General features: G+C 43.2%; 1 protein-coding gene and 1 long non-coding RNA gene across 7 annotated transcripts in view; one reads left to right on the top strand and one right to left on the bottom strand.

The window, feature by feature from the left end:
- The window catches only part of LOC109555821 (uncharacterized), a 9,439-nt gene extending 1,631 nt beyond the window's left edge, over window positions 1–7,808 (bottom strand). The window contains exons 1-3 of one of the 2 annotated variants that reach the window (XR_011565696.1): window positions 7,584–7,808; window positions 5,620–7,491; window positions 475–527 (exon numbers count right to left, since the gene is read on the bottom strand). This is a non-coding gene — a long non-coding RNA (uncharacterized lncRNA). The remainder of the gene's footprint in view (window positions 1–474; window positions 528–5,619; window positions 7,492–7,583) is intronic. The other variant, XR_011565697.1, reaches the window with a different exon arrangement.
- LOC109555820 (NBPF family member NBPF6-like protein) lies at window positions 6,756–26,698 on the top strand. Of its 5 annotated transcripts, none has more exons than XM_070785782.1 (7): window positions 6,756–6,864; window positions 13,618–13,802; window positions 16,049–16,151; window positions 18,078–18,313; window positions 22,174–22,225; window positions 23,098–23,259; window positions 26,323–26,698. In XM_070785782.1, exons 1-6 carry the CDS (start codon window positions 6,848–6,850, stop codon window positions 23,243–23,245), a joined length of 741 nt encoding a protein of 246 aa, XP_070641883.1. In that variant the 5' UTR covers window positions 6,756–6,847; the 3' UTR covers window positions 23,246–23,259; window positions 26,323–26,698. The 5 variants fall into 5 exon arrangements, with proteins under 5 accessions (XP_070641883.1, XP_070641882.1, XP_070641884.1 ...); XM_070785781.1 differs by having other exon boundaries at window positions 26,273–26,698; XM_070785783.1 differs by lacking the exon at window positions 6,756–6,864 and adding an exon at window positions 13,213–13,371 and having other exon boundaries at window positions 13,665–13,802; window positions 26,273–26,698.

Here is a 26,698-nt window from a genome sequence, read left to right as displayed (position 1 = left end):
CAAAGAGAAACACAAGCGGTAAAAATGCTTGACAGAAATTTAAGCCTGAATATTTCTTTTGGTAAAACAACAAGGAGGAGTCATGTAACAGCCATTAAACTGTACTAAATATCCTCATGACCCACTTGCCTCCCAAAGATCTTTCTTATCCCAACAGCATGCATGCGTGCTAAGTTGCTTCAGTCGAGTCTGGCTCTTGTGACCCTATGGACTGTAGCCCCCCAGGCTCCTCTGTCCATGAGATTCTCCAGGCAAGAATACTGGAGTGGGTTGCCATGCCCTCCTCCAGGGAATCCTCCCAATTTGGGAATCAAACCCACATGTCTTATGTCTCCTGCATTAACAAGCAGGTTCTTTACCACTAGCTCCACCTGTGAACCCATTCCAACAGCAGTTCCTGCCAATTCTCCAACTTCAACACAATTCCTGCCAGAACTAGGTTTTCTCTCCCCTTCATCTCTTCCTCTCACCTACCTCATACCTCTTTCACAGCTCTTCTCTTCTTTCACGTCCAGGTCATTCATTTTCTAAATTAAAAAATGTTAACTACATATAAAGAAGTAAACAAGCAGTCATCCATAGTTCCAATTCCTGAAATTAACTACTATTAACATCTTTATGTATTTTCTTCAAATCTATTTTTAAGTTATTTACATTTTTTGCAAAACTTTTATGTGCTGATTATATAAAATTCAAATGCTGAAGAAAAAACAAATATGTAAAGTTTTGAAACCTCTTAAATTCAAAAATAACTTTTGTTAATGTAGGTAAATATGGATAGAGTTGTTTTCATATATCAACAGAAAAGCATCTACATATGCTTTTATAAAATGAGCTCTTACAGATTCTATTTCTATTTTAAAATATTCCACTTAATAGTACACATATTTAATGCAAGAAAATCAAAAATGCAAAAATTAAGAAATAGTTGAACTTTCAAGCAAATTGTTTATCATAAAAGAGAGGTTTCTGTGGTGGCTGAAGTTGTAGTAATGGTCGAGGTGGTACCTTCACCACTCCTCAAGGATTTCATGGTGGATTGAGAGGAGGTCATGAAGGCAAGGAGCTTGCAGATTTTGAATACAGGAAAGACAACAAACTAGCTGCATAGTCTACAAACAAGTCTTTGGAAATAGATGGATTTCTAGTTCTTCTTGGTCCTAAGAATTGGTTTCAATCTTTGAGAGGAATGAAGAGAATTTGCTGTATTATCTGTCATTAGCACTAGGTTGTTTGTTTTCCCGCTTAATTTCAAAGATACAATACAATACAATGCTCATCTTAAAACATGAGCATTAAATATATCTGGTATAACAGAAGGTTGCTGCTGCTACTGCTGCTAAGTCTCTTCAGTCATGTCCGACTCTATGCGACCCCATAGATGGCAGCCCACCAGGCTCCCCCGTCCCTGGCATTCTCCAGGCAAGAACACTGGAGTGGGTTGCCATTTCCCTCTCCAATGCATGAAAGTGAAAAGTGAAAGTGAAGTCACTCAGTCGTGTCCGACTCTTCATGACCCCATGGACTGCAGCCCACCAGGCTCCTCCATCCATGGGATTTTCCAGGCAAGAGTACTGGAGTGGGGTGCCATTGCCTTCTCCCAACAGAAGGTTAGGTAATTTCTTATGTATAGAACTCCAGTGGAAGTTGAAAGTATTTTTTCATCACTGAAAGGATCTATCTTATCACTAAATTGTATTTGGCAGTTGCTGCACGTTGCCTGCAAACAGGACTGTGAAATTGGGAAAGGAATACAAAGGCAGTATATTGTCACCCTGTTTATTTAACTTATATGCAGAGTAAACCATGCAAAATGCCAGGCTGGATGAGTTACAAGTGGGAATCAAGACTGCCAGGAGAAATATCAACAACCTCAGATATGCAGATGATACCACTCTAATGGCAGAAAGTGAAGAGGAACTAAAAAGCCTCCTGATAAAGGTGAAAGAGAGTGAAAGATCGGGCTTAAAAATCAACAAGAAAAACTAAGATCATGGCATCCAGTCCCATCACTTTATGGGAAATAGACAGGGAAAATGTGGAAGCAGAGAGATTTTCTCTTCTTAGGCTCCAAAATGACTGTGGATGGTGACTGCAGCATGAAATTAGAAGATGCTTGCTTCTTAGAAGGAAAGCTATGACAAATCTAGACAGTGTATTAAAAAGCAAAGACATCACCTTACCATCAAAGGTCCATGTAGTCAAGGCTATGGTCTTTCCAGTAGTCATATACAGATATAAGAGTTGGACCATAAAGAAGGCTGAGCGCTGAAGAATTGATGCTTTGAAATTGTGGTACCGGCGAAGACTCTTGAGAGTCTCTTGGACAGTAAGATCACATCAGTCAATCCTAAAGGAAATCAATCCTGAATACTCATTGGAAGGAATGATGCTGAAACTCCAATACTTTGGCTACTTGATGTGAAGAACTGACTCATTGGAAAAGACCCTGATGCTGGGAAAGATTGAAGGCAGGAGGAGAGGAGAAGAGATCGACAGAGGATGCGATGGATTGATAGCATCACTGATTCAATGGACATGAGCCTGGGCAAACTCTGGAAGATAGTGACGGACAGGGAGGCCTGGCATGATGCAGTCCATGGGGTTACAGAGTCAGATATGACTTAGCAACTGAACGACAACAGCAGGGCTGTGATGATACTGTGTTTTGAGCTACAGAAGGTTGTGTGTGTGTGTGTGGCAGGAAGGAGGTCAGTCTATCTTTCTTTTTCTTTCTTTTTTAGAAATCCTATAATACCCCTTTTGAGGCAACTTATTTTGTTAATTAAATAGGGTGCTGGATGGTAGAGAATTTTGTCAGTCAACTATGTACATATAGTAAATACTCTTTCTTAGGTAAAGGTAACATTTTTATATAGTTGTAAAATTCCAATTGGAAAAGACCCTAATGCTGGGAAGGATTGGGGGCAGAAGGAGAAGGGGACGACAGAGGATGAGATGGCTGGATGGCATCACCGACTCGATGGACATGGGTTTGGGTGGACTCTTGGAGTTGGTGATGGACAGGGAGGCCTGGCGTGCTGCGATTCATGGGATCACAAAGAGTCGGACATGACTGAGCGACTGAACTGAACTGACTGAAAATTCCAGTATATTCCATTGCCAAAGAAACATTAAGAATTTTGTACAACTGTATAAAAAGCAACTAACTTTTTAGAGAATAAACATTTTAGAGTTAGCAAAAAATAAAAAAGAACCCTGTAAAGGCTAACAACAACAATAGACATTTAAACATAACTTAAGACATTAAGACCTGGAACTACAGGGGCCAAATAGGAAAGCCAGGAGCATGGAGGGAAGGACTGTCATCCCTTCCTGACTACCTCGGGGATGGCATTCATAGATCTGTTCAGTCCCAGAAGCCTCTGAGATCCGAGTGGGTACTGAGAGTGTGAGTGGAGAGTGGGATGATGTTTAAGGGTAGGTCCAAAGAAAACTAATTAAAAAGCACAATATGCAGATGGAGTATCTAGGTCATTGAAAGTAAAAGTTGTACATCCTACTCATCCCCAACAGTGGGAAGTTTCCTTGGTCAAATATGAAATATATAAACCAAGACCAAAGTTAACTCTCAGTGCCTTACTGATTAGAAAACGGGTTTTTCGAGTTTCTAAGAGATTTCCTCAGTCTCAAGGAAGTCTGTCCATGCTATTATGCTCTGCACTCCCAACAGATGAGTTTTTGACCAAAAAAAGCCAATCAAGAAATAACACCATGACTAGGGCCTGCTTGGATATTGGTTTCCAGGTCTGTCAGACACACTGAGTTTATTACAATGACATTAGGGTGGGTTTGTGGTTAGGAGCCCAATCTGATGAGGTGTGGCTGTGGGATTGGCAGAACTTGCTGCTATTCGCCTTCTGTTTGACCTTGGGCAACGCCAGTTTTGCAAGTGTGGTTGGGAAGATTCCCCTGGAGAAGGAAATGGCTACCCACTCCTGTATTCTGGCCTGGAGAATTCCATGGTCTGTATGGTCCATGGGGTCGCAAAGCGTCAGACATGACTGAGCGACTTTCACTTTCACATGAAAATAATAATAAGTACTTCATAACGTTGTTGTGCAGATTAAATGAAATAATCTAATAATACACCTGACATACTGTGTGGCTTATATTAAATATGCTCTTGATAGGAAACAATTCAGCCTTTTGGACATTTGAATAATTTTTGTATTTGTGAATGTAATATCCTTCACAAAATAAATTCATATTAAAGAATTAAAAATTTTAAATGAAATTTATAAAATATATGCCCACAAAAAAGGGTTGCTTTTATGTAGCTTTGTTCACATTAGTCACTCGGTCAGTGTCCAGCTCTCTGCAACCCCATGGACTGTAGCTCGCCAGGCTCCTCTGTTCTTGGAATTCTCCAGACCATTTCCTTCTCCAGGGGATCTTCCTGACCCAGGGATTCAACCTGGGTCTCCTGCATTGCAGGCAGATTCTTTACCGTCTGAGCCACAAGGGAAGCCCTCTAGACCCCCCAGTTGAAAACCATTCAAATATCCATCACGAGGTGAATGGATATAATTGTGATACAGTCATTCAAAGGAATATTACTCTTCTATAAAATGAAATGAATTCCTGATACTTGGCAATAATATGGATTGCTCTCAAAAGCGTCATGCTGGGTGACGAACAAGTACATACTCTGAATTTTGAGAACTGACAAAACTGGTCCATAGTGACAGGAACTAGATCACTGATCACCTGGGACAGGGAGTGGTAGGGAGATTGACTGCAAAGGAGCACAGGAAGACATTTTGGAGTAGTGGGGAAGTTCTTTTTTCTTGAACAGGGTAGTGGTTCCTTGGGTACATTGATTTGTCAAAAGTCATCAAACTTGAAATGGATGCATTATTCTCAAATTATATCTTAAGAAATTAATTTTTTAAAGTAATAAGAATCGTTCCAAGTTTTAATGTCTTAAATTAATTTTTAAAAATGTCATTATTTTCAAATTATATCTTAAGAAGTTAATTTTTTAAAATAGTAAGAATCACCCCCATAGTTTCTACTTGCAAATACTTTGTGGATCAGAACTGAGAGTGAAGGGATAGGCAAAATAGGCCACATCTGCCACACTGGACCTGAGGTTTTCTTCTAAACTGTAGATCAATATTTTCAGATAGGGAAAAAACTAAGATTATATTTGAATAAAAAAAATGCCCTGTAGAATTCTTACTGCCATTTAAGGAGAAGGGATGTTTAGGAAACTTCCTAATTTGCCAGGTTACTGAAGCATGTCAGGTGCTCACTGGAAGCTTAGGAAAGAGAACTACTGCTTTCTGTCTAGGGAGGTAGTAAGAGAAAGTCTGAGAGAAAAGGTGAGGGGAAGACAGAACTGGATCTAGAAATACGAAGAGGCTGCTTGGGGTGCAAATGATAAGTGGGGTGGTACTTAGGGAATTCCCTAGAAATGATTGGGAAAGGAAATGGCAACCCACTCCAGAATTCTTGCCTGGAAAATCCTATGGACACAGGAGTCTGGTGGATTACAGTCCATGGAGTTGCAAAGAGTCGGACACGACTGAGCAGGCACACACTACCAATAATTCACTAGCGGTAAAAACAAACAAACAAACAAATACCACTTACCAGTGCAGAAGACTTAAAGAGATCCGAGCTTGACCCCTGGGTGAGAAAAATTCTCTGAAGAAAGAAATGACAACCCACTCCAGTATTCCTGCTTGAGAAATCTCTTGGACAAACCAGCCTCGTAGGCTATGGTTCATAGGGTTGCAAAAAATCAGACACCACTAAATCAGTTTAGGCCAGGACGAAGCAACTTGGTAATATGTGAAAGCAAGTCAGCTGACGATTCAAGAAATAACGTCCTAGATTAAAGGACAGAAAACCAGTAGGGAAAATGGTTTACTTGCAGTCTCTCACCGTCAGATGAAAAAACTGGTCACATTACGGTTCTTGGCTCCTCTGCAAATCTGATTACAGTTACAACCTCAGGAGCTTACATACACAAGACATTCTCAGTAGCATAAAACTTCTGCTGCACACCTGTGTGATAACTGATGAATCACCTTATTGCATAAAAATAAAATAGAAAGCTAACATTCATCAATGAAGTCTGTTTTTGCATGCATGAAAAAACCAAAGGAAAACGCGATGCATATTCACCCAGTATCTCAATTCCCCATTTGGGAAAATGCATAAGCATCAACAAATCGGGAGTATATTCGACTAATAGCAGCATGACATCACCCCCTTTACAATTACATTTGTTCCCTAATACATAACATTGCATTTTGCCTGCCCCACCTCAACCTCATATGCCCTACACTGTTTAGACATGCTCACTTCACTCCCCGCATCCCCGAGCCTTCCTGGACCTTCCACACAGCGGATACACGCACTTCAAAGCAAAAGTCCTCTCCACGCCACGGGAGACCATATAGTATTTAAGCACCAGAAGACGGACCAGCAGCCCCTGCGCTCATATATCTACATACGACACGCCCCATCCGTGACGTCAACGGGAATCCGCGCTTCCCTCCAGCCCACGCCCCGCCCTAGTCCCCGCCTCCCTCCTCCCACGGCGTCGGGCCCGGCCAACCGGCGGGCGGGCGCTCTCTAGGGGAAGTGACGTCCGCCTCCTGCTCCTGTTCTCCCACCCTCTATGAGTTGCGGCCAGGCGCGCTCCGCTGCTTGCCTGACCTTTGTCCTGCCCAGCATCTGTCTGGCAGTCGGCTGAAGCCTGTGCACCTTTTTTCAAATAACGGCGTTCAATGCGGAGAACAGAACATTTAGCAGTCCAGGGGAAACCGGTTCCTTTCAAATCCAGTTGTCTTTGTGATGTAGTATTGTGTGTATGTCTAGTAAGACGCAGTAAGTATCACGACCGGCGGTGAAATTTATTGAATTTTTGAAAGTTCAATTTCACTCATCAAAAATTTCGTTCACTTTATCTTCAAATGTTACTTTGACTCTATCTTCGAACAGATTTTTAACACCTATATTCCTCTGTCCTAGGAATCAAATACATTCTTTAACACATGTTCATTTGTTATAACTATGCAAGTTTATGATTTTACCTTTTTCTGGAAATTATTTTTTAACACGTCTCCTTGCATATGATCCGTGCGTTAGGAGGTGCACATTTTTGGATGTTTTTTTTCACATTGCATTTGGACTAAATATTCTCTGCCCTTCCAGATTTCCTCTCTACCCTTCTCCCCTGATCTGTGTGCTTGAGGCTGACCCCCATAACCAGCATTTCCCAGTTTTTCTTGCCCTTGGGATCCCGGTGGCTGCAGTCACAGGAAGGATCAGAAGTGAGAGGAGAGAGATGTGAATGAAAAAGGTTGCCTGCCATAGCAGCAAACAAAAGATGCTGCGCCATCTAGCCACCAGCCACTACCGACCTTAGTAAGGGCAATGAAAAGAATCCTATTTGTTGCGTCCTGGGAATCCTTCAAAAGCCGAGGGAGAGACACACGTTCAAGTGCTGCCATTCTGGGGAGGAAAAGGGGCTGCTTACTCCCTGGTTGCCGGGCCCAGGTTGTCTGCTTTGGCTCCAGCTGCTGTTGGGAAGTCTACTCACTCACCTTCACCAGCGCCGGGAGGACTGAGCCCCTGCGGACGCCGACTTCATCTTCAGGGTGTCTTTAGATGAAGAAATCACCGAGGATTTCTTATTTTCTCTTAATGTATTTCCACCTCTCCCTCTCTTTCTTCAAGACCGTTTTTCGGTTACTGCCCGCGGGGTTAGAACCAGGCAGGCAGTGGGCGCCGGAGAACCACGGAGTCGCCCCGCGCACCGCGCACCTGCGCCTCGTGGGCTCTGGGCAAATTGAATCCACGCAGCCGCAGCCGCCGCCGGAAGCGTCTCCGTTCGCGCCACCCGAGGTGCGGAGCTCTTGACCCCGCCCCCGGCCCTCTAGGACAGGTCCAGGAGAGGTCGATTTTCGACCATGGAGCTAACTACGGCCCAAAACCAGGACCAAGCTTAAAGGTCTCAAACTCCACAATCTTGATGGAGCGACCGTCGCGAGTTGAATTTACCTCCACGCCTTTATCAGGAGAGTTGAGGGCCTAAATCACACACGAAAAAGATTGTGTGCATCAAAGCACACAATTGAAGAATAAGCTTTTCTTACAAGTTGGAAGTGTGGTATGAAAGACTGGCGTCAAAGAGAAGTGTGTTTGCCCTGAGCAAACAGAGCATCAGCTAAGGTGGGAAAGCACCCTTGCCACAGGTTTCTGGGGAAAGATCTGGAATTTCGGAATTTCGTTTGGAGCCCTGGGGCCTTCCTTGGAAGTGTTTTTCATTAAGGCTGTCCCCTTTCCACATCCATCCTCGTTAGCGATGTTTGGGAATCCAAATCTCACCTCAGGGTCCTCCCCTCCTGCCGCATTTATTTTGAAGACAGAATTCCAAAGGTTTGCACCACTCTGATGCTTCCTTTTCAAGTATCAAGGTCTTGAAAGCATCTGCACCACACTAATCAGAGGAGTAACTGACCAGCAGCAGTCCTTTGATGTGCCTGAACTTCCGACTTCTGAATTCATTCAACTGAGTTCTCCAGAAGCTGGATGAGAGCTACTAAAGATCCCTCCAGGCAAACTCGATGGAGGAAATGTTACCCAGCTTAGTCTTGGGAAATTCTTAGTCAGTTCTCAGAGGTGCCATTGGAGCACGCAGACCTTTGCACAGGAACTGTTTTGGACTCCAGAACCCAGCTGGAAATTTGTAGCCTAAGGAGGAATTGTATCCTGGTTGCAGTTCTCTTCCACTTGGTTCTTTCCAGACCACGTTCCCAAACCTGAAGGGCTCTCAGTTTAGCTGTGCTGTCCCCCAGGTCAGATGTGGTGGTTGCAGAAGCTGACCTATTGGGAGTGTTCTGAGCTTTCCAAGCAACCTTGAATTTAGAATATTGGTGACTCAGTGGCAGTGTCACTCACTGTGGTCAGTGTGAGTCATTCACTCTGTGTGGTTTCAGTTGAACCTCGCCTCCCAGGTAGGTTACTCCTGGCAGGTTAAGAATCCTCTTGCCAATGCAGGAGATATGAAAGTCTGGAAGATCCCCAGAAGGAAAAAATGGCAATCTGCTCCAGTATTCTTGCCTGGAAAATTCCATTGATAAAGGAGCTAGAGGGCTACAGTCCACAGAGTCGCAAAGAGTCGGACAGGATTTACCAGCTGAGCACACACACCCAGTTTTGACTCCTGACCAAGGTGTATGCTTGCTATTCACTCTGCCACAGTTCATTTTCTGCCTCTGCAGAGCATGTGTGGGAATCTTTATTGTGCATTCAAGATTAGAAGAGTCACCCTTTTTACTGTCTCTGCTATATTGGTTATGGCACAGGTAAGTCTGTTCTGTGCAGAGATCTAGCAACCAGAAGCAATGCTGCTGTCAACTGAAGAAATGGTGGAGAACCGAGCAGTGATTTTGGAATAAAAGATATTCAAGAGTTTGTCTAAACAGTAGCTTGGCAGCCTTGGGGATCAGGTTGTGATCCTGGAGGGATTAGTGTTTGGCCTGAGGTGTAACAACCGGTCCTCCAGGTTGTGTGTTCCATGGTGGGATGTCAACTCTGCTGTGTTTCTGCAGTGTGGAACCTTTAGAAGTAACCTCCTTGGCATATTCACCTACACCTCTGGTGATCTAGACAAAGCATCCTCAGATCATTGTTTCACCCTGATTTGCAAACTGGCCCTCGGGCTGGTCACCTGGTAGTGTCCCCAGTGCTGTAGGGATGGAATAAGTGATTTTCTAAGAAGGGGAGTAGCCCGGGGGTGGGTCGTATACACCAAAAAGTGGTAAAGATGTTAGAGACGATGGCCTTGGGTTGGGGAAGGGCAATATACTAATGTACTGATCTCTTGTGATAGGAAGCTCGAGGACAGTGCTCTGGCTTTCCAGATAAGTGACTCTCAGAGTCTAGATCAATCAGGAGCTTCCAATAACACCAGGAGCCTGAGCTCAGCACCCCGCCTGCAACAGAGTCAGAGAGCCACACACGTGTGAGAGAAGAGACTGAGCAAAACCTGTCAATTGGTCCCCCAGTTCAGAGAGCTATAGTAATGTGCAAGCAGAAGATAAGGATGGTCAGAAATAGTGGGAATCCTGCATCTTTACAGCACACACAATAAATGCAGTTGTAAGTTGTCAGGATATATGGGTAGCAATAATTATGAAGCTGTAGTACTGAGGAGTGTGTTTCTTTGCCTCTGGCTCCATCCACCTTCGAAGCCCATAAAGACTCACTGAATCGCTGACAGCTTGAACTCTCTCTGACTCCCTACCTAGTCTTCTGACCTCTTGACCCAGATTTAAAGGGTTCCTGTGATTAGGTTAGTCCACCTGGATAGTCTCCCCACTTTGAGGTCAAATTTATTACATCTGCAGAGTACCTTTTGCCAGGTAACATGACATAATTATGCAAATAGCAACCGTAAGGAAGCTGGAGTAGCTATACTAACACCAGAAAAAATAGTCAGGAGACTTTACAACAATACAATGTTATCAGAGATAAAGAATGACATTTTATAATGATTAAAGGGTTAATCCATCAGGAAGATAAAATCGTTTTAAACACAATGCATCTAACAGGGTCTCAAAATACAAGAAGAAAAACTGACAGAACCAAAGGGAGAAATAGACAATTCAACAATAATTATTGGAGATTTCAGTTCTACACTTTCAGTAATGGATAGAACAACTAGGCGGAAGATAAATAAGAAGATTTAAACAATAGGACCTTACAGGCATCTGTAGACATTTCACCCAACAAGAGCAGACTACAGTTTCTCTCAAGTACACTGAGAACATTCTCCAGGAGAAACTATACACTAAGCCATAAAATAAGTCAAATGCATCTATAAGGGTTGAAGTCACATGCAGTTTGGGACATCTCACATACCAGTGCTACAGTCTAGAAGGAGGGTGGCAAGGGGCTTGGGTAGCTTGTCCTTCCTTCACTTTCTCATGAATGTTCGGGGGCACTTAGGGAGGTGGCAGTGGGCAGACATGTGTAGGCCACTAGCCTGGAAAAGCTAGGCAACTAAAGAGAAGAGACAGTATTTCAGGGAAGCTGCTCTAGTCTCAGGCTTCCAAAGCCAGGGAGGAATTGGCATGTAGGAAGTAAGCAGAGGTCAGGGGATGACTTTCTGTCTTGCTTGTCTGTGCCTCTCTTTAAGCCTCAGCTTCTATGTCACTAAATCCCACTGCACAGGAGTGCTGTAGGTCACCACCAACCACCATAGACCCATGGTCTTAATGTTTACTATGCTCTGTCTGAGAAGACAACCACAGGTCAATAGCTTTGCATCCACACAAACCAGTGGCGTTCTATGAAAACTACTCTGAACATAAGTGATGTATTTGTGGGGCTTACCTGGTGGTCCAGTGATGACGAGTCTGCCTGCCGATGGACAATAGGACACGTGTTCGATCCCTGGTCCTGGAAGATCCCACATTCCATGGAGCAACTAAGCCTGTGAACCACAACTATTGAGCCTGTCTGCTGGAGCCTGTGCTCCACAACAAGAGCAGCCACCACAATGAGAAGCCCGCACACTGCAACTAGAGAGGAGGCCCTGCTCAACGCAATTAGAGAAAGCCCCTTCAGCAACAAAGACCTGGCACAGCCAAAACTAAATATTTTTAAAATTTATGACATTTTGGTTCCACTTGTTTGACTTAGTATGAACAGAATGCTGAATTTCTAATTTAAAAAAGGATATGCAACAAGCCACAAAGGTTTTACGTTATAGCACAGGGAACTATGGGCTTCCCAGGTGGCTCAGTGGGAAAGAACCTGCATCAATGCAGGAGACATGGGAGATATGGGTTAGATTCCTGTGTCAGGAAGATCCCCTGAGGAGGGCATGGCAACCCACTCCAGTATTCTTGGCTGGAGAGTCCCATGGACAGAGGAGTCTGGCGGGCAACAGTCCACAGGTCACAAAGAGTCAGACATGACTGAGTGACTGAGCGCAGACACACACTGGGAACTATAGTCAATATCTTGTAATAACCTTTAATGGAAAATAATTTCAAAAATAATATATGTGTATATTGTAACTGAAGCACACACATAAAAAAGAATTCTACTTTTTGAAAATTTAATAATGTTTATCTTTTTGCTAGTTTTTCTAAATGTCCTATGGATATCTAATAACAGCATATGAGATACAAAATTTTAAATATATTTGTGTAGGATATGATTAATATAAATATAAATCTATTATATTTAAATTATTGACACCATTCAAGATGCTCCTATTCTTATTTTTTCTGCACTTGATAAAATATTCTCAGAAATGTTAATGTTTCACTATGATTATATATTTTTTCTTTTCTCTTATGTTTCTTATGATTTTTGCTTTATGTATCTTTGTTTCTTTGTTGTTAAGATGTCTAATGGTTTATGATGTCTGTCTTCTTTGTGAATTGTGTACCTTTTATCATTAAAAATATTCATCTTTGTTTCATTTAAAATAAATAAAATTTTTAAATTCAAAATAAATATACTTTTTTAAAAGAAACAAAACCTATTTCAGTGACTTTGACAAGTCGGAAAAAAACCCTGTGGTGTTAGGATGATATTCACAAGTGACAAGCACAAAATCTTATATGCAGATTAAAACACAAAGCAACCCACAGGAGAAGAGGAAGATGGGGCTGGAGGCAGGGGGGTCAAACCTGATTTCAAGTTTAATGAGAAGCCCACGTGCTTCCCCAGTGAGGGAAAAGAAGCTACCATAATACTGGTCTCCACCAAGAAGGTAATTAAGACATAATCTAGTCAGCAATCCTTATAATTATTCACATACCAAGTACAGTATTAAATTCAGGATTTTCCCCCCACAATATTAAAATGGTGTGGAAGAAATGAGAGAAACAAAGAGCACCAATACTATCTAAAAGTTTAAAATTTTTCTGATGGAAAAGTGACTTCACGACAGTCCTTTTGACAATGAAAGAATTTGGGAAAATAATGATTCCTCGATGTTTTCTATGCTTGCAAGAATAGAAGTACAAAATAGCTTTAAAGTTTAGAAAGAGATAGGTCTGTAATATCAGTACAAGGGTACACAAGTATTGGCCACTGAGGGAATGTCCCCATCAGTGGCAACCTTCAGAATAGACCAGGTGGCCTTGAGTATCAGTTTGGCCTAGTCAACTAGAATACAGGAGCTCCCAAGATTCCATGACACCCCCACCTTCCAGTTCTGTTATTGCAACTCCACGTGGTTACCTGGCACACTGGGTCCTCTCTCTGGCACTCTTGTCAGAGCCTGAGCTCTGAGCTTTGGCTTCTTGTGCCTCATTTTTACAGTTAAGGATTCTCATCATTGAGGAATGCTGACAAAGTAGACCTAAAGTAAGTAATAAATTGCATCTTCATTTTAAAAACATGTTTAATACATTGTTTCCACTGAATGAAATCTTATTAAAGCAAAAGTTACATACTGTAATCCTCACCCACTCATTATAATTGTATACTTTAATTATTTTAGTAACTTACCAGGCTGAACATTCATCACCACAATCCATTCACTTGTCTCTAATTTCTTATTTCTCTGGGTTTCTTTTCCCCACGTTCTGGCTCTGCTTCTTCTACCCGAAGCTTCAGCATGGCAGTATCTCACACCATTTTCTCTGGTTTGAGGACAGAAATGGGCCTCTTGGAAACCAACCAGTACTTGCACTCCCAGCTGGAAAAAAGCAAACAGGACTTTCGAGACCTCACAGAGAAACTGCTCACGTCCCAAGCTACTGTTTACTCCCTGGCCAAACAGCTGCAGAAATACAGTAAGTCCTTGGGGTCACAGTCACCATAGTGATAAATGATTGTCTTCCCTCTAAGAAACAAAACGCCCTCAAACTGTATTCTTTTCCCTCCTTCATCAAAATAAATTGCATCCTTACTACACTCCTAGAAAGATGGAAGCAGGTAGTTAACTCTCACTTCTCAGAGGATGGAGACACTGACGAACAAAGGGGTAAAGTTTGCAGTGAGAGTATAGGGAGGAATAGAGGCTAAGATCTCATTCAGGCACCAGACTTTTTTTCTGTCTCAGGAATGTATATTAGATTCTATAAACATATAATATCCTTGTTGGCTTAAACATCTGAGGACTTAATGCAAACTTTTGTGAGCACCCATTTGCAGAGCACTGTGCTAGCTGCACTAGGGAAGAAAGAAGCGACAGGACACCCTGCCTGCCTTAAAGGTCCTTAAAGCTGTCTATTCCCAACTGAACCACAGAGATCTGGAAATGAGAACATCAATAGCACACAGCAAGGGAGGAGGTGGAGCTATAGTGACTGAGGAACATGGGAATGAGGACAGAGGGGGACAGGAATAAAAGGGGAGAATGCTTACTGACGCAGAAGTTGAGTTTGCTTTCAAATTTCTACCATTAGTTTTCAATAAACCAATGGGGGATAAAATTTGCTATCCAACTGATTGACATGGATCAAAAAGTAAAAATTAAAGCCTATTTATCAAAGAAGTGAAAAGAGCTTTCAGGTATGAGAATGTAAGGGTTTGTTTGTTTACATCATTTATTATGATCATAATACAGCTTTTTTTAAAACTGGAGAAGAAGAAAGATGTCACTCAACATCTTCATGTATAGGTAACTCTGCTGCTGCTAAGTCACTTCAGTCGTGTCCGACTCTGTGTGACCCCATAGACGGCAGCCCACCAGGCTCCCCCGTCCCTGGGATTCTCCAGGCAAGAACACTGGAGTGGGTTGCCAGGTCCTTCTCCAATGTATGAAAGGGAAAAGTGAAAGTGAAGTCACTCAGTCGTGTCCGACTCTTCGAGACCCCATGTTCTGCAGCCTACCAAGCTCCTCCGTCCATGGGATTTTCCAGGCAAGAGTATTTGAGTGGGGTGCCATTGCCTTCTCCAGTATAGGTAACACAGTGTAGTAATTAAGAGTGTGTGCCCTGAGGCCAGACTTCCAGGGTTCAAACCCAAGTTGTTCATCTTCTCCATGCCTCAGTTTCCTCATCTGTAACGATAACAGGAATAGTCTCTACCTCCTCAGAGAGAGGTGATGATTTCAGGATGATAATTCTTGAAAATCTGTTAGAACAAGGCCTTGGCTGCTGCTGCTAAGTCACTTCAGTCGTGTCCGACTCTGTGCGACCCCATAGACGGCAGCCCACCAGGCTCCCCTGTCCCTGGGATTCTCCAGGCAAGAATACTGGAGTGGGGTGCCATTTCCTTAGCAAACACTGTGTATTAGTTCTCCCACCAACAAAACGCAGCACGTGTTAGCATTGAGCATGTCTTTCAGGTTTTTTCCCCTTCGTGTGCGTTTTTACACAGTTGTATCTAGATAAACTTTAAAATCTTGGAAATATTGAGGGATTATCGAAACTCTCAACATGGGAGCACTGTCAGCCCTATAGTCCTTGGAGGATTCCCAAACACACAGGGAATTCCTACTGTGTGCCCAGGTTCATATTTTCCTTAAGAGGCTGCAAGGTTTGGTAAAGTGGCCCAAGATTTGGAGTCACAACTCAGAGTATGTGAATTCTGACTTTGCTTTGTTCTGATTGAATCATCTTGAGTTATTTTACCCTCTATGAAACTCCAGTACCTTGGCCACCCCATGCGAAGAGTTGACTCATTAGAAAAGACTCTGATGCTGGGAGGGATTGGGGGCAGGAGGAGAAGGGGATGACAGAAGATGAGATGGCTGGATGGCATCACTGACTCGATGGACGTGAGTCTGAGTGAACTCTGGGAGTTGGTGATGGACAGGAAGGCCTCGAGTGCTGCGATTCATGGGGTTGCAAAGAGTCGGACAGGACTGAGCGACTGAACTGAACTGAACTGATGAGGTTCTCTCTCCCCAGCTCTAATTTGGGGGGAATCAAATGCTAGTAGCTGGGAGGCTGAGGAATCAGATGTGGGATTCCCTGCATGGAGCCCAGTACCCAGGTGATATCTGTCCTGGGGTGGCCCCTCCTCCTCCCTTGAAGGCTGGGCCACAGCGTCAGGGCCAGCTTCCCCTGAGACAGTGTCTCTGTTTTCCCAGAGTGTGAAGAGTACAAGGACCTCATTGAATCTGTGCTGGAGGAGGAAGCGCCCTTTGAGGAAGGGAATCTGGCAGAGAAGAGGAGACTGGCTACAGGGCTTGGGTAAGGAGGAAGCTGTGTGGGAAGTGTGTCAAGTGGGGAAGCCCAGGGAGGTAGAATAAAGAGAAAACTTGTGCAGGGAGAAGGGCAGAAATGTATACACAGGCACAGAGCTAGACAAAGACAGCCTATGGGGCTGTGGGAACTAATGGAGGACTAGGTAAGTCTCTGGATTCTCCCTGAAGTAATATATGAATAAAATGAGCTCACATGCTCGTATTGGGATTCTGGAAATGTGGTTTATGAATTAGTAATGGGCAAGTGAACTCAACTTTCCATGAGTCTCAGCAACCTCATCTGTGAAATAAAAATACTGACAGTGTCTGCCTTAGAGGGTTATGGAGATTAAATGCATGATGACCAGCAGTTAGAACCATTTCACGCACAGGTGGAGCTTTCAGCAATATTAGCTGTAATTATTATACCTGTTCTTGCTTTTTATAGGCCTAGTACTTATCGTCTTTTTTTAAATATTAGATTTGGTTTTTATTATAGAGCATACATGAGAACAAAGTGCTGACACAAAGCTGCAAGTCACATTTGGGAAGTAAGCTAAAAAAAACCCTGTAACTGTTTTAGTTATACAGTCCTGACTAGAGGAATCCATGGTGGCAAAAGAGCCCTGGCTCTTGAGAGGGGTTTCTTGATGTTGGCTGCCCCAGGTTATGCTGCCTCAGGCCTGGGCCTCTGTAAGACTAGGTCCCTGGCAGCTGGCAGCCTGGGGACCAGGAGGACCTCTGCCCTTAGGCTGGGGCTTAGCCATGACTGGGAAGGGACACTCCTAATTTCTAATGTTCCCAATTGCCTTTCATGATAATAATGTTTCTCTTCCCCACCTTCGATTGATTGATTTATTTCTAAAAGTATCAGACTATGTGGACTGTTAGCTGGTAGGGCCATTAGGTAGAGAGGTAATTCAGCAGTCGTTACCTGGAAAATGAATTATTAATTTGCAAGGCCCAGTATTGCCTACCCTTAGAGACTTTCATAGTTAGGGTAGATTGTGGCATTGAAGACATCTTCTCAACCTTGGTTAAAATGAAATCTGAGAAGCTCAGATGTGTAAGAGCCACTAAAGCAGAGATACTTGACTGAAGGAGGCCTAGGTCTGGAGACCCTGTTTCTCCCTGACTTCTGCCTTCCACTCTTCTGACACTTTATAGGAACTCTGAGGAATAGAGTTTTGAAAGACAATCTGTGGATGATTACTTAGTATTGACGAGATTCAAGCATCAGATGGGGTAGATGACTATTAATATCTAGTCTAGCATTAGGATTATGTGGTTTTAAGTATTAACTGATTGCCTACTCAGGTATGTAGGCTCTACTATGTACTGTATGCTGGTTCATATGGACTGTCTCTAGCCTCACAGAGCTCACATTCTAGTTGGGAATCTGTAAAAAATATTTGTACAAAATTAGAAAACTGTGAAATCCCAGACAGAGTCATGTAATTGTTACTCAGAATTTTAATTACTCTTGAGTGCCTCCTTACCCGTTAGAATAGCTTATCTTCATGTCATTCAGAGGAATGCTCTTCATCTTGACCCTCTCACTGATTTCTCTTTTCATCCTTTCAGTTAATCCCAGATGTACCTGTCCAACACTTCTGTACCTGGCTTCCCCACCCCCAATTGGCCACACTTTCTGTATAATGCTTGATGATGCATATGACACTAAAATGGATGTGGACTGAAGTGAGGAACTGAAGGGGCTTTTTTTTTTTTAAGTGAGGTTAATGAAAAAGAGAGAAACAAATCCAATACTATTTCCTCATTCCTTCTGTTACAGGCAAGTCACACAACCTGTGCAAGTATTGAACTTGGGAAATTCCTCACAAGTAATCAAAGACACACCTCTGCTGAAATTTCCATAACTTTATCATTCATGACATTCACTTTTACATTTTACTTTTGTTTGCCATGTTAGGAGATATGATTCCCTGATTGAGGCTCAGGCCCGAGAACTGACCTGCTTACGACAGAAGATACAGGAAGGGGAAGGTGTCTGTCATCTATTCACACAGCATGCAAAGAACACAATCAAGACTTTTGAGAGTTTCATCAAGACCACTGACATGACCTACTACCAGAGACAGAGATTCTGTGAGCTCTTGGCCCAAGGAAGCCAGATGGCAGAGAGACTTGCCAGCAAACTCTCCACTGGTAAGTTATCTTATAGGCTCTGAGAACACTTAGCTCCTCCAGAGGTCCTGGCCTCACATGAGATGCCACACCTTCACAACTCCCACAGTGACGTTGCAGCCAGGTGTCCTGTGGTTCTGTGGTGTTCTCAGCTACAGGACAGCTTCCCTGGTGGCTCAGCTGGTAAAGAACCTGCCTGCCAATGCAGGAGATACAGACATGGGTTCAATTCCTGGGTCAGGAGGATCCCCTGGAGAAGGAAGTGGCAACCCACTCCAGAGTGAAGCTATCAGCTAGAAATACCTGGGAGTCCAACCCTGGGCCCAAGGCGACCCTCCACAGATACATTCCAAAAAGGAGCCAATGTTGTCACTGGACTGACCCTTGTGGTTCTTATGATTGCAAGATATACTTCAGCTACAATCATCAGGGAACTTTGAAAAACATGAGGTATATCACTCACATTTCCTGGAGGGTACACGGCTCACCCAGGGCTACCGAGTGAGGTTAGGGTCCACTTACCTGTAAAAAGAGGGAGACAGCACAGGGCTGTGGATCTGCCTAATTTGGGTTGAGGGTGGGGTGCCTAGGATTTCATAGGTTCACTCTTTATTGGTGATTAAAGTGCAGGAAAGAAAAACAAGGCGTCAGACATCAATGATCTAAATCAGCCAGGGATCTCTAAAACAAGAGAAACTTCAGAAGTGGAGCACCTTGCCTCTTCATCTGGCCCTGTAGCTGCCCATGTGTTCCTTCGAGACAGCTGTCTTTGGAGTGGATGCCTTCAGAATCAATAGCCTAATATCAGCACTTGGGTTACAATTTGAAAAGAAGAGGACTGTCAGGTGCTTACAGTAAACCTGCTTCTCACCCTGTATTCTGGGGACCATGACAATGGTACTCGAGAGTACAGTGGAGAATATATGGGGCTGGAGACCACATTGTTAAAACTGCTTTCATCATCACAGGCTTTTGGAGCAGGAGGCAGCAGCCATCCAATCATTTTTGGTTTTTAAGATACTTGATATTCAGTAAACTGACCCACTGTAGAATCAGTTCTGTGAGTTTTGAAAAATGTATACAGTGTTATGTAAAAGTACCACCACAATCCAGATACAGAACAGCTCCATCACTTGTAAAGGTTCCCTTGTACCTCTTTGTAGTCAACCATTTCCTCCAGATCAAGTCCCTGCAACCACTGGATCTGTTTTTTGTCCCTTTAGATATTTGTTTTAATCTCCAGAATGTATCAGGAGTTTGTTCCTTTTTGTTGCTGACTGCTATTCCATGACAGAGATGCACCACTTTTTGTTTATCCAGTCATCCACTGAAGGACCTTTGGATTTCAGTTTGGGGTGATTATGATTCATAGTTAAGATTCACATACAGATTTTTGTGTGAAAATACATTTTCACTTCACTTTGCTTAGATAAATATCTTGGAGTAGGATTGCAGAGTCATATGGTGAGTGTACGTTTGTGTGTGTGTGTGTTAGTCACTCAGTTATATCTGACTCTTTGTGAGTCCATGGACTGTATAGCCTGCCAGGTTCCTCTGTCCATGGAATTCTCTAGGCAAGAATACTGGAGTGGGTTGCCATTTCCTTCTCCAGGGGATCTTCCCAACTCAGGGATCAAATCCATGTCCTGTATTGCAGGTAGATTGTTTACTATCTGAGCCCCAAGGGAAGCTTAAAGAGAGTGTATGTATCCTTAAAGTGTACATTATAAGATTGTACATTTAACTTATAAGAAACTACCAAACTGTTTTCCAGTGTGACAAAACCATTTCACATGCCCCTGAGCAATGAGTTAGATTGCAGTTGTTCCCAATACCAGCTCTTGACATTATCAGCTTGTTGTTTCTGGGCTTTTTGTCTTTTAATAGGTGTGTGGTTGCTTATCATTGTGGTTTTTAATTTGCATTTTCCTATTGACTAACGATTTTTAAGATCTTTTCATATGTCTACTGATCATCCATATATCTTTGGAAAAGTGAGTGTCCACTATAGTGTTCATCTTAAAGTAGTTTTTCATATTATTGAGTCTTGAGAGTTCTTTATATTTCTGGATACAAGTTCTTTATCGGATATTTGACTTGTCAGTATTTTCTCCCAGTTTGTGGCTTATCTTTTCATCCTCTTAACTCTCTTTCAGGGTGAAGAATTTCTTAATATTGTTGAAGTCCAACTTATTGGATCATCATTGTCTAGTTTTATCTAAGAACTCTTTGCCTAAAACAGGGTTCTTGGCCTTTCCATATAGATTTTACAGTCAGTTTGTCATTATCTATAAAAAAATCCTATTGGGATTTTGAGTGGCATTGCATTAAATCTGTGAAAAGTTTAAGGAGAATTGACATTTTTAATAATATTGGGTATTCTAATTAATGATCATAATGTCTTTCATCGGGTTGAGCTAGTCTTTGTTTTATTTATTCATATTTCCATGAACACGCAAACATTTTTTTATTGTTTTATGATGGTGACTGCTGACAATAGAGAAGAAGTTTTGTCTCCTAACACAAATATGAGCAGGCCGTGGTCCAGCTAAATAAAACTTCCAACTTATTTAAGAAAGTTCCTTATTTGCTAAGAATTCTATTTTGAATTGATGTTGTTTTTGTCAAATGCCTTTTTGTTCATCTAAAATATGAACAAATGATTATATACATATTTTTTATGTTGTGTCCTTTTAGATTGTACTCTGGACATTTTGAATATTATATTGTGAGACACTGGGTCCTATTAAAGCCCTCTGGATTATTTCTTAGCAGGCAATCAACCACTTCTAGGTTTAGACTGCAAGTTCTGTCTTACGTTCTGTGGGTAGCAGTTCCAACATCAGTTTAGTGTTCAGGGCCTTCGATGTGTTGTTTGGGTCAGTTCAGCAAGCATGCCACTAGGTTTAGTCTGGGCTAGCTGATGGTTTATATGGTAATTCAGTCCTCTAATCCTTTGCCATGATTCCTTGTCTCTGTTCCACACAGGCTGAGTTTGGGGATGAACCCTAATATTTTTGACAGTCTGTAAATCGTTTCCCAGCCTCTCCTCTCTCTGGCATTTCTTCTCTACTTTCCAGTTCCCAAGGGGCCTCTTCCACATTCCTCTGTTCAGAAAGATTGGGTTCTCCCAGTCATTTCTCCTGTCACACTGTCCTGCAGAACTGCAGGGGGCTACTCTAAGATCAAAAAGGCAAGAAAACTGAGACAGAAAAAAAAAGTAAGGGACACTCTTCACACTTTTCAGACAATTAGTCCCTTTTGGACTAGAGCAGTAGGTTCTCATTTGTGGTTAACAGCCCTGCTCAGCTGCCTCAACAACACAGTTCTGCACATGGGCTGGTCTCTGGGCAGGGTCAGGAGAGAAAAAAAAAGAAATGCGGAAGAGTTTCTTTACACTTATCAGCAGAGGTCCCCCCATCTAGTCGTTTAGATAGAACAGGGGGTTTCTCCTGTTGTATTTGCTCCTCTGTGGTTGCTGGAGTATCTGTGTGAGAGCAGTATTGGGACTCACAGCCATGGTCCATCAACCAAGTTTGTGGGGGAAATGAATGTTAGAGCTGAAGGAATGCAGAAGACAGCCAGGCAAGTATCCCGTGCACTGGAGAACAGGACATTGTGAACTTTTTGCCTTGACTCAATAGCAGATGTCCTGGTGACGATTCAGCCAACCAGCAATATATTGTTCACCATTGCTCAGGAAAGCCTGACAAGCTGCTCCTCTAATGACGCAACTTTAGCCCTCCTGGAATAATTCTCCCAGAGCATTCTGAACAAACATATAGAGTATTGTGTCTCTGATCAGATAGGCCCTTGTGTTTGTAAGGATGATATGGGACCTGCTCAATTCCCCACTAGCTGTTTCTATTTTTGGTTCACAGAAAATCACCATGATAGGAAGGATGAAGAAGGACAGGAGTCACTGGCAGCCAGGTAACTCTGAGTGATGAAGGGCTGATAATGGAGTGGTGAAACCTAGAGAGGAGTCCTGAAGCAAGAGACCCAGAGGCCAAAGGTCCCAGATCCAGGAGAAACCAGAAGCTGCTGATTGTTCCTATTTCATTCATTCATCATAAAATGATGTGTCCTTTAACCCATGTTATCTGTTCTCATTGAAGTTCTTGTATTAGTTGCCATTTCTTAGTAATTCTTCAAGTTTAGTTAACTGAGTCATTTTGACCTAAAGATAAACCAGCCAGAGAAACCTGGTCTCTATTTTCTGAAAACCCGTATGATTAGAAACTGAAGTGAAATGCCTGTTTCTGCCCACTTGCCCTGAGATATGTTGGCCAATGTTTCATAGCCAGAAATATCTTGAAAAATAAAGCCAATCACGTCATATGTATAAATATACATTCATATATATATATATATATATATATGGAGAGAGAGATCTAAAAGCTACAAGAGTCCTAGGAGGTTACATTCCCTCAGGAGCCAGTATTCAATGGACCCCTTCACATACTCTTGAATAAAATTTGTCCACAGCATTTTAATGTCTGTATTATAGGACTCTGAGTGTCCTGTGTGTCAGAGTATATTTTAGAGAAGTCATTGAGTCTCCTTCCTCATCCACATTTAGAGGTCAGTGCACTGAACACATGCTACTCTGTCTCCTACCCCTATTCTATGCACACTGAAATCCCAGTTAGAAGTGGATTGTTATGTTTTTTCTGAGAGGATAGGTCTTTTGGTTTCTGGTGCCACTTCCATGAGCTTCAGATGAGCACCAGCTGTCAGGTTGATGCTGGTTGCCTTATTTTCATCTCCTGTCTTGTCTGCCTCTTTCTCCATCCCTTACTCAGGCTCAGCATGGGGCTCCAGAGAGAAGAAGTGAATGAAGTCCTGGAGGACTCACTAGATGAAAAGTATCTGACACATTCCAGTCGCCATGACTCCCACCAGCCTCCCAGCAGCATTGCCTCTGTGTGTGATGTGCAGGACCAGCTCTGAGGTAGACTGAGCCAGTGAGTATTCCCAATACCGAGAGAATAACCCCCCAACAACCAGAAGACTGAATAATAAAGCTCTGGTAGCTTCTACCTGCTCACCATCTCTGTCTAGACTGATTGAAATCATCTCTGAAGGCAGACCATAAGAACTAAGCCTGAAAAAGTGATTAGGCTGAATTCAGTTCTGGGACCAAGTTTTATGTCACTGGTGTGTCTGTTCATTTGCATTCTCCCTGGTCCACACCTCACCCCGCTTTCTCTGGCCCCCACTGGCATATGCAAGCTGAGGAACCCTGGGCAAACCAGAGTGCAGAGAGTGAAGGGATCATGAGAAACTCTTCTGCCACGCTTCAGCACAAATAAACTTCATTATTTAAGATGAAGCATCTTAGTTTTCCTGAAATGTTCTAGCTAATTACAGTTTCTAAATGGTGCCCGTTAGGCTTTTCTAGCTTTCCGAGAATATCATCAGTCTTGCCCATTTTAGGGATCCACTTATCATGGTTCCTCAGTAATGCAGGAGACGAGACAGGTTCCTCATGAACCCATGGCTCCTGAGTTTAAGCACCAGTGTCCATCCCCCCCTCAGGTGGCTTCTCTCCCCATAAGGTTCCATCTTAGTACAGACTATCAGGTGGTGAAAGTTAAGCTTCTGCCCCATCACACTGAAGTCCCACCCTTGAGTCCTGGTTTTGTTCTGGGCTGAGGCAGAAGCACAGAACAAGGAACTGCAGAGAGCATCCTTGGAAGCAAATGTGTGTAACTCGACTCAACAGTAATTATTTCCTGGAACAGGATGCACTTCTCACTTCTACAGGCAGATCTTGGAATCCACTGCCCAGTTGTACAGTGAACACACAGACATCAGGGGAGAAAATCAGAGCCTTCCACCTCACCTGAGTCATATTCCAGAGATAAGCGGTCAAAACCCACAGGAAAGACCACCCTCAGATCGCTCTCTTCTCTTGCCACATCTGGCTATCAAAACAAAAGATGTGGAGAACAACACTATTACACAATCCATAATTCTCATAGTTTTCTCTATCTAGAAAGATGCTCCCTCTACAGGTCTGCAGACTCCAGGCTCCAGGAATGGCTCTAGGAAACCCACCATTTAATTACAAAATTCACTCTATTATTTAAGCCTGAATTCCAGTCTTAGGTTTCTCAACTTACAGGTCATGTAGCTTTAGTTACTACTTAACCTCTTGACCTACTGTTTCCTCAGGGGCAAAGGAAGTATGCTTGAATATATTTAGATTCTGGAACCGATTCCGACGTAGTAAGGGAGATTTCCAATTCCACAGGCTCAGTCATACAAGATAACCCCACACCTCCACACCCTGTCCATTTCTGAGGGCAGTTGAAAGCCCAGATTGTTACCTGAACTCCTGACTGACTGGCTAGAAATCAGGATATCACCACCCCCTCCTCAGGTTCAATTAATTTCCTAGAGTTGTTCCTACAGAACTCAGAGAAACATTGTACTTACTACACTATCCGTTTATTATAAAAGGATATAACTCAGAACAGCAGATGGAAGAGATACACAGGGGCAGGGCATGGGGGAAAGTGTGGAGCCTCCATGCCTTCTCAGAGAAAGCCTAGTACCTAGTACTCTCCTAGTACCTCCGTGTGGTCACCAACCCAGAGGCTCTCATAATCCTGAAAACCCTTTGAACTTTATGGAAGCTCATTACACTGGCCTGAATGATGAAACCACTGGCCATAGTGATTGAACTCAATCTCCAGCCCCTTGCCCCGTCCATAGGTCAGGGGCTGGGACCGGAAATTCCAACCCTCTCATCACAAGTTGGACCTTCCTGGCAAGAAGCCCCCAGCAATACTTGCTTCCAAAAGTTGCTTTATTAATATAAACACAAGTACCTTTATCCCTCCATTGCTTAGGAAATTACAAGGGTTTTCAGAGTTCTATGCCAGAAACAGGGATGAAGACCAAGTATGTATTTCTTATTATAAGTCACAAGGCACTGATAGTGTCTGAGGACCCTCCTGGTTTCACAATAGCACCACCTTTCTATTTAAAAGGGATAGGGCATGGATTTAGGAGCCAGATTCTTATTTAAAACAGCCTTTCTTTCCTAGAACAGGCTGCCTTTTTTGTTTTTTTTTTTTGACATGTACACGCTGCTGTGTTTATTTATGGCTGCGCTGTGTCTGCGCTGCTACATGCGGGCTTTCTCTAATTGTGGTGCCTGGGCTTTTCGTTGCAGTGGCTTCTCCTGTTGCAGAGCACAGGCTCTAGGAGCACAGGCATCAATAGTTGCAGCACCCAGGCTCAGTAGTTGCGGCTTGCTGACTCTGGGGCACATGGGCCTCAGGAGTTGCAGCACAGCGGCTCAGTAGCTGTGGCTCGAGGGCCCTAGTGCGTGCAGTAGTTGTAGCTTGAGGGCTCTAGAGTATGGGCTCAGTAGCTGTGGTGCACGGGGCAGTTGCTTCCTGGCATATGGATCCCAGACCAGGGATGGAACCCACATCCTGTGCACTGGCAGGCAGATTCTTATCTATTGCGCCACCAGGGAAGTCCTAGAACAGACTGTTTCTGAATGCGCATGCTTGAAGCTAGGCACCTCTCTCCTGAGAGGTGTGAAAGGTCTTCCTTTTTTCTCCACAAGAGTAGAATGGAGAGTAAACTGATGCTGAGCAGGGTGAGAGGGGGTGGGGGGTGGGGAGGGTGGAGGTAATGGGGGTAGGGGTGGGGGGAGGGGGGAGGGATCTGGCTAAACCACATGCAGCAGTTTTAAGCAGGGCCATCAATGTTTTGGGGTGGTGGAGTCCTATGTTCCACACCACAGGGCAGATGGTATATTTCAGAGGACTTTCCTCTCATCTGCTAGCACAGCTTTCTCTTTCCAGATTGTAGCTGACTGCCACAGTTTATCCTCGTAACACATTCAGGTGGCACATGGCATCTTTCCTCTCTTAGCTCTCACTGCAACCTCAGTTGGGTATCAGCAGAATCTGACAGAAAATCCTCACTTTTTTTATGGTTTGTTTTCTGTTTCAGGTGACAACTAATGCTGAAACTGTGTGAAAATTTTTGTCTTATTTCAACAGAACATAGTCCCCAGTTGATGAGAAAAACAACAAAACAGGAAAAATCCAAATCTGAGAGGAAGAGCAAGATTTCACACTACTTTAGATTTTTACTCCAGTTTGCAGAAGTCTCAGCCCTTCAGCCTACAAATATAACTGCCCAAGGGACACCGATGCCTATATTCACAGATAATCTTGAGAAAAATCTAACCCTTTTCCCTCCCATCTCCCTCCTGTGGATAATTAGAGTCAGCAGCAGCTGGAAGCAAATGGCAAGGACTTGGATGGAGAATACGTCAGAATAATGTCACTGCAAACCATTCATCAGCTCTTTAGCACATGTCCCTTTTCCTGGGAGGTTGGGGGATTATAAAGATCCTAAAATAAAGCTTATTTT

The sequence above is a fragment of the Bos indicus genome, chromosome 3 (assembly GCF_029378745.1).
Source record: "Bos indicus isolate NIAB-ARS_2022 breed Sahiwal x Tharparkar chromosome 3, NIAB-ARS_B.indTharparkar_mat_pri_1.0, whole genome shotgun sequence".
Classification (NCBI taxonomy): domain Eukaryota; kingdom Metazoa; phylum Chordata; class Mammalia; order Artiodactyla; family Bovidae; genus Bos; species Bos indicus.
The sequence above is the reverse complement of the archived record's forward strand: the minus strand, read 5'-3'. Positions and strand labels throughout refer to the sequence as shown.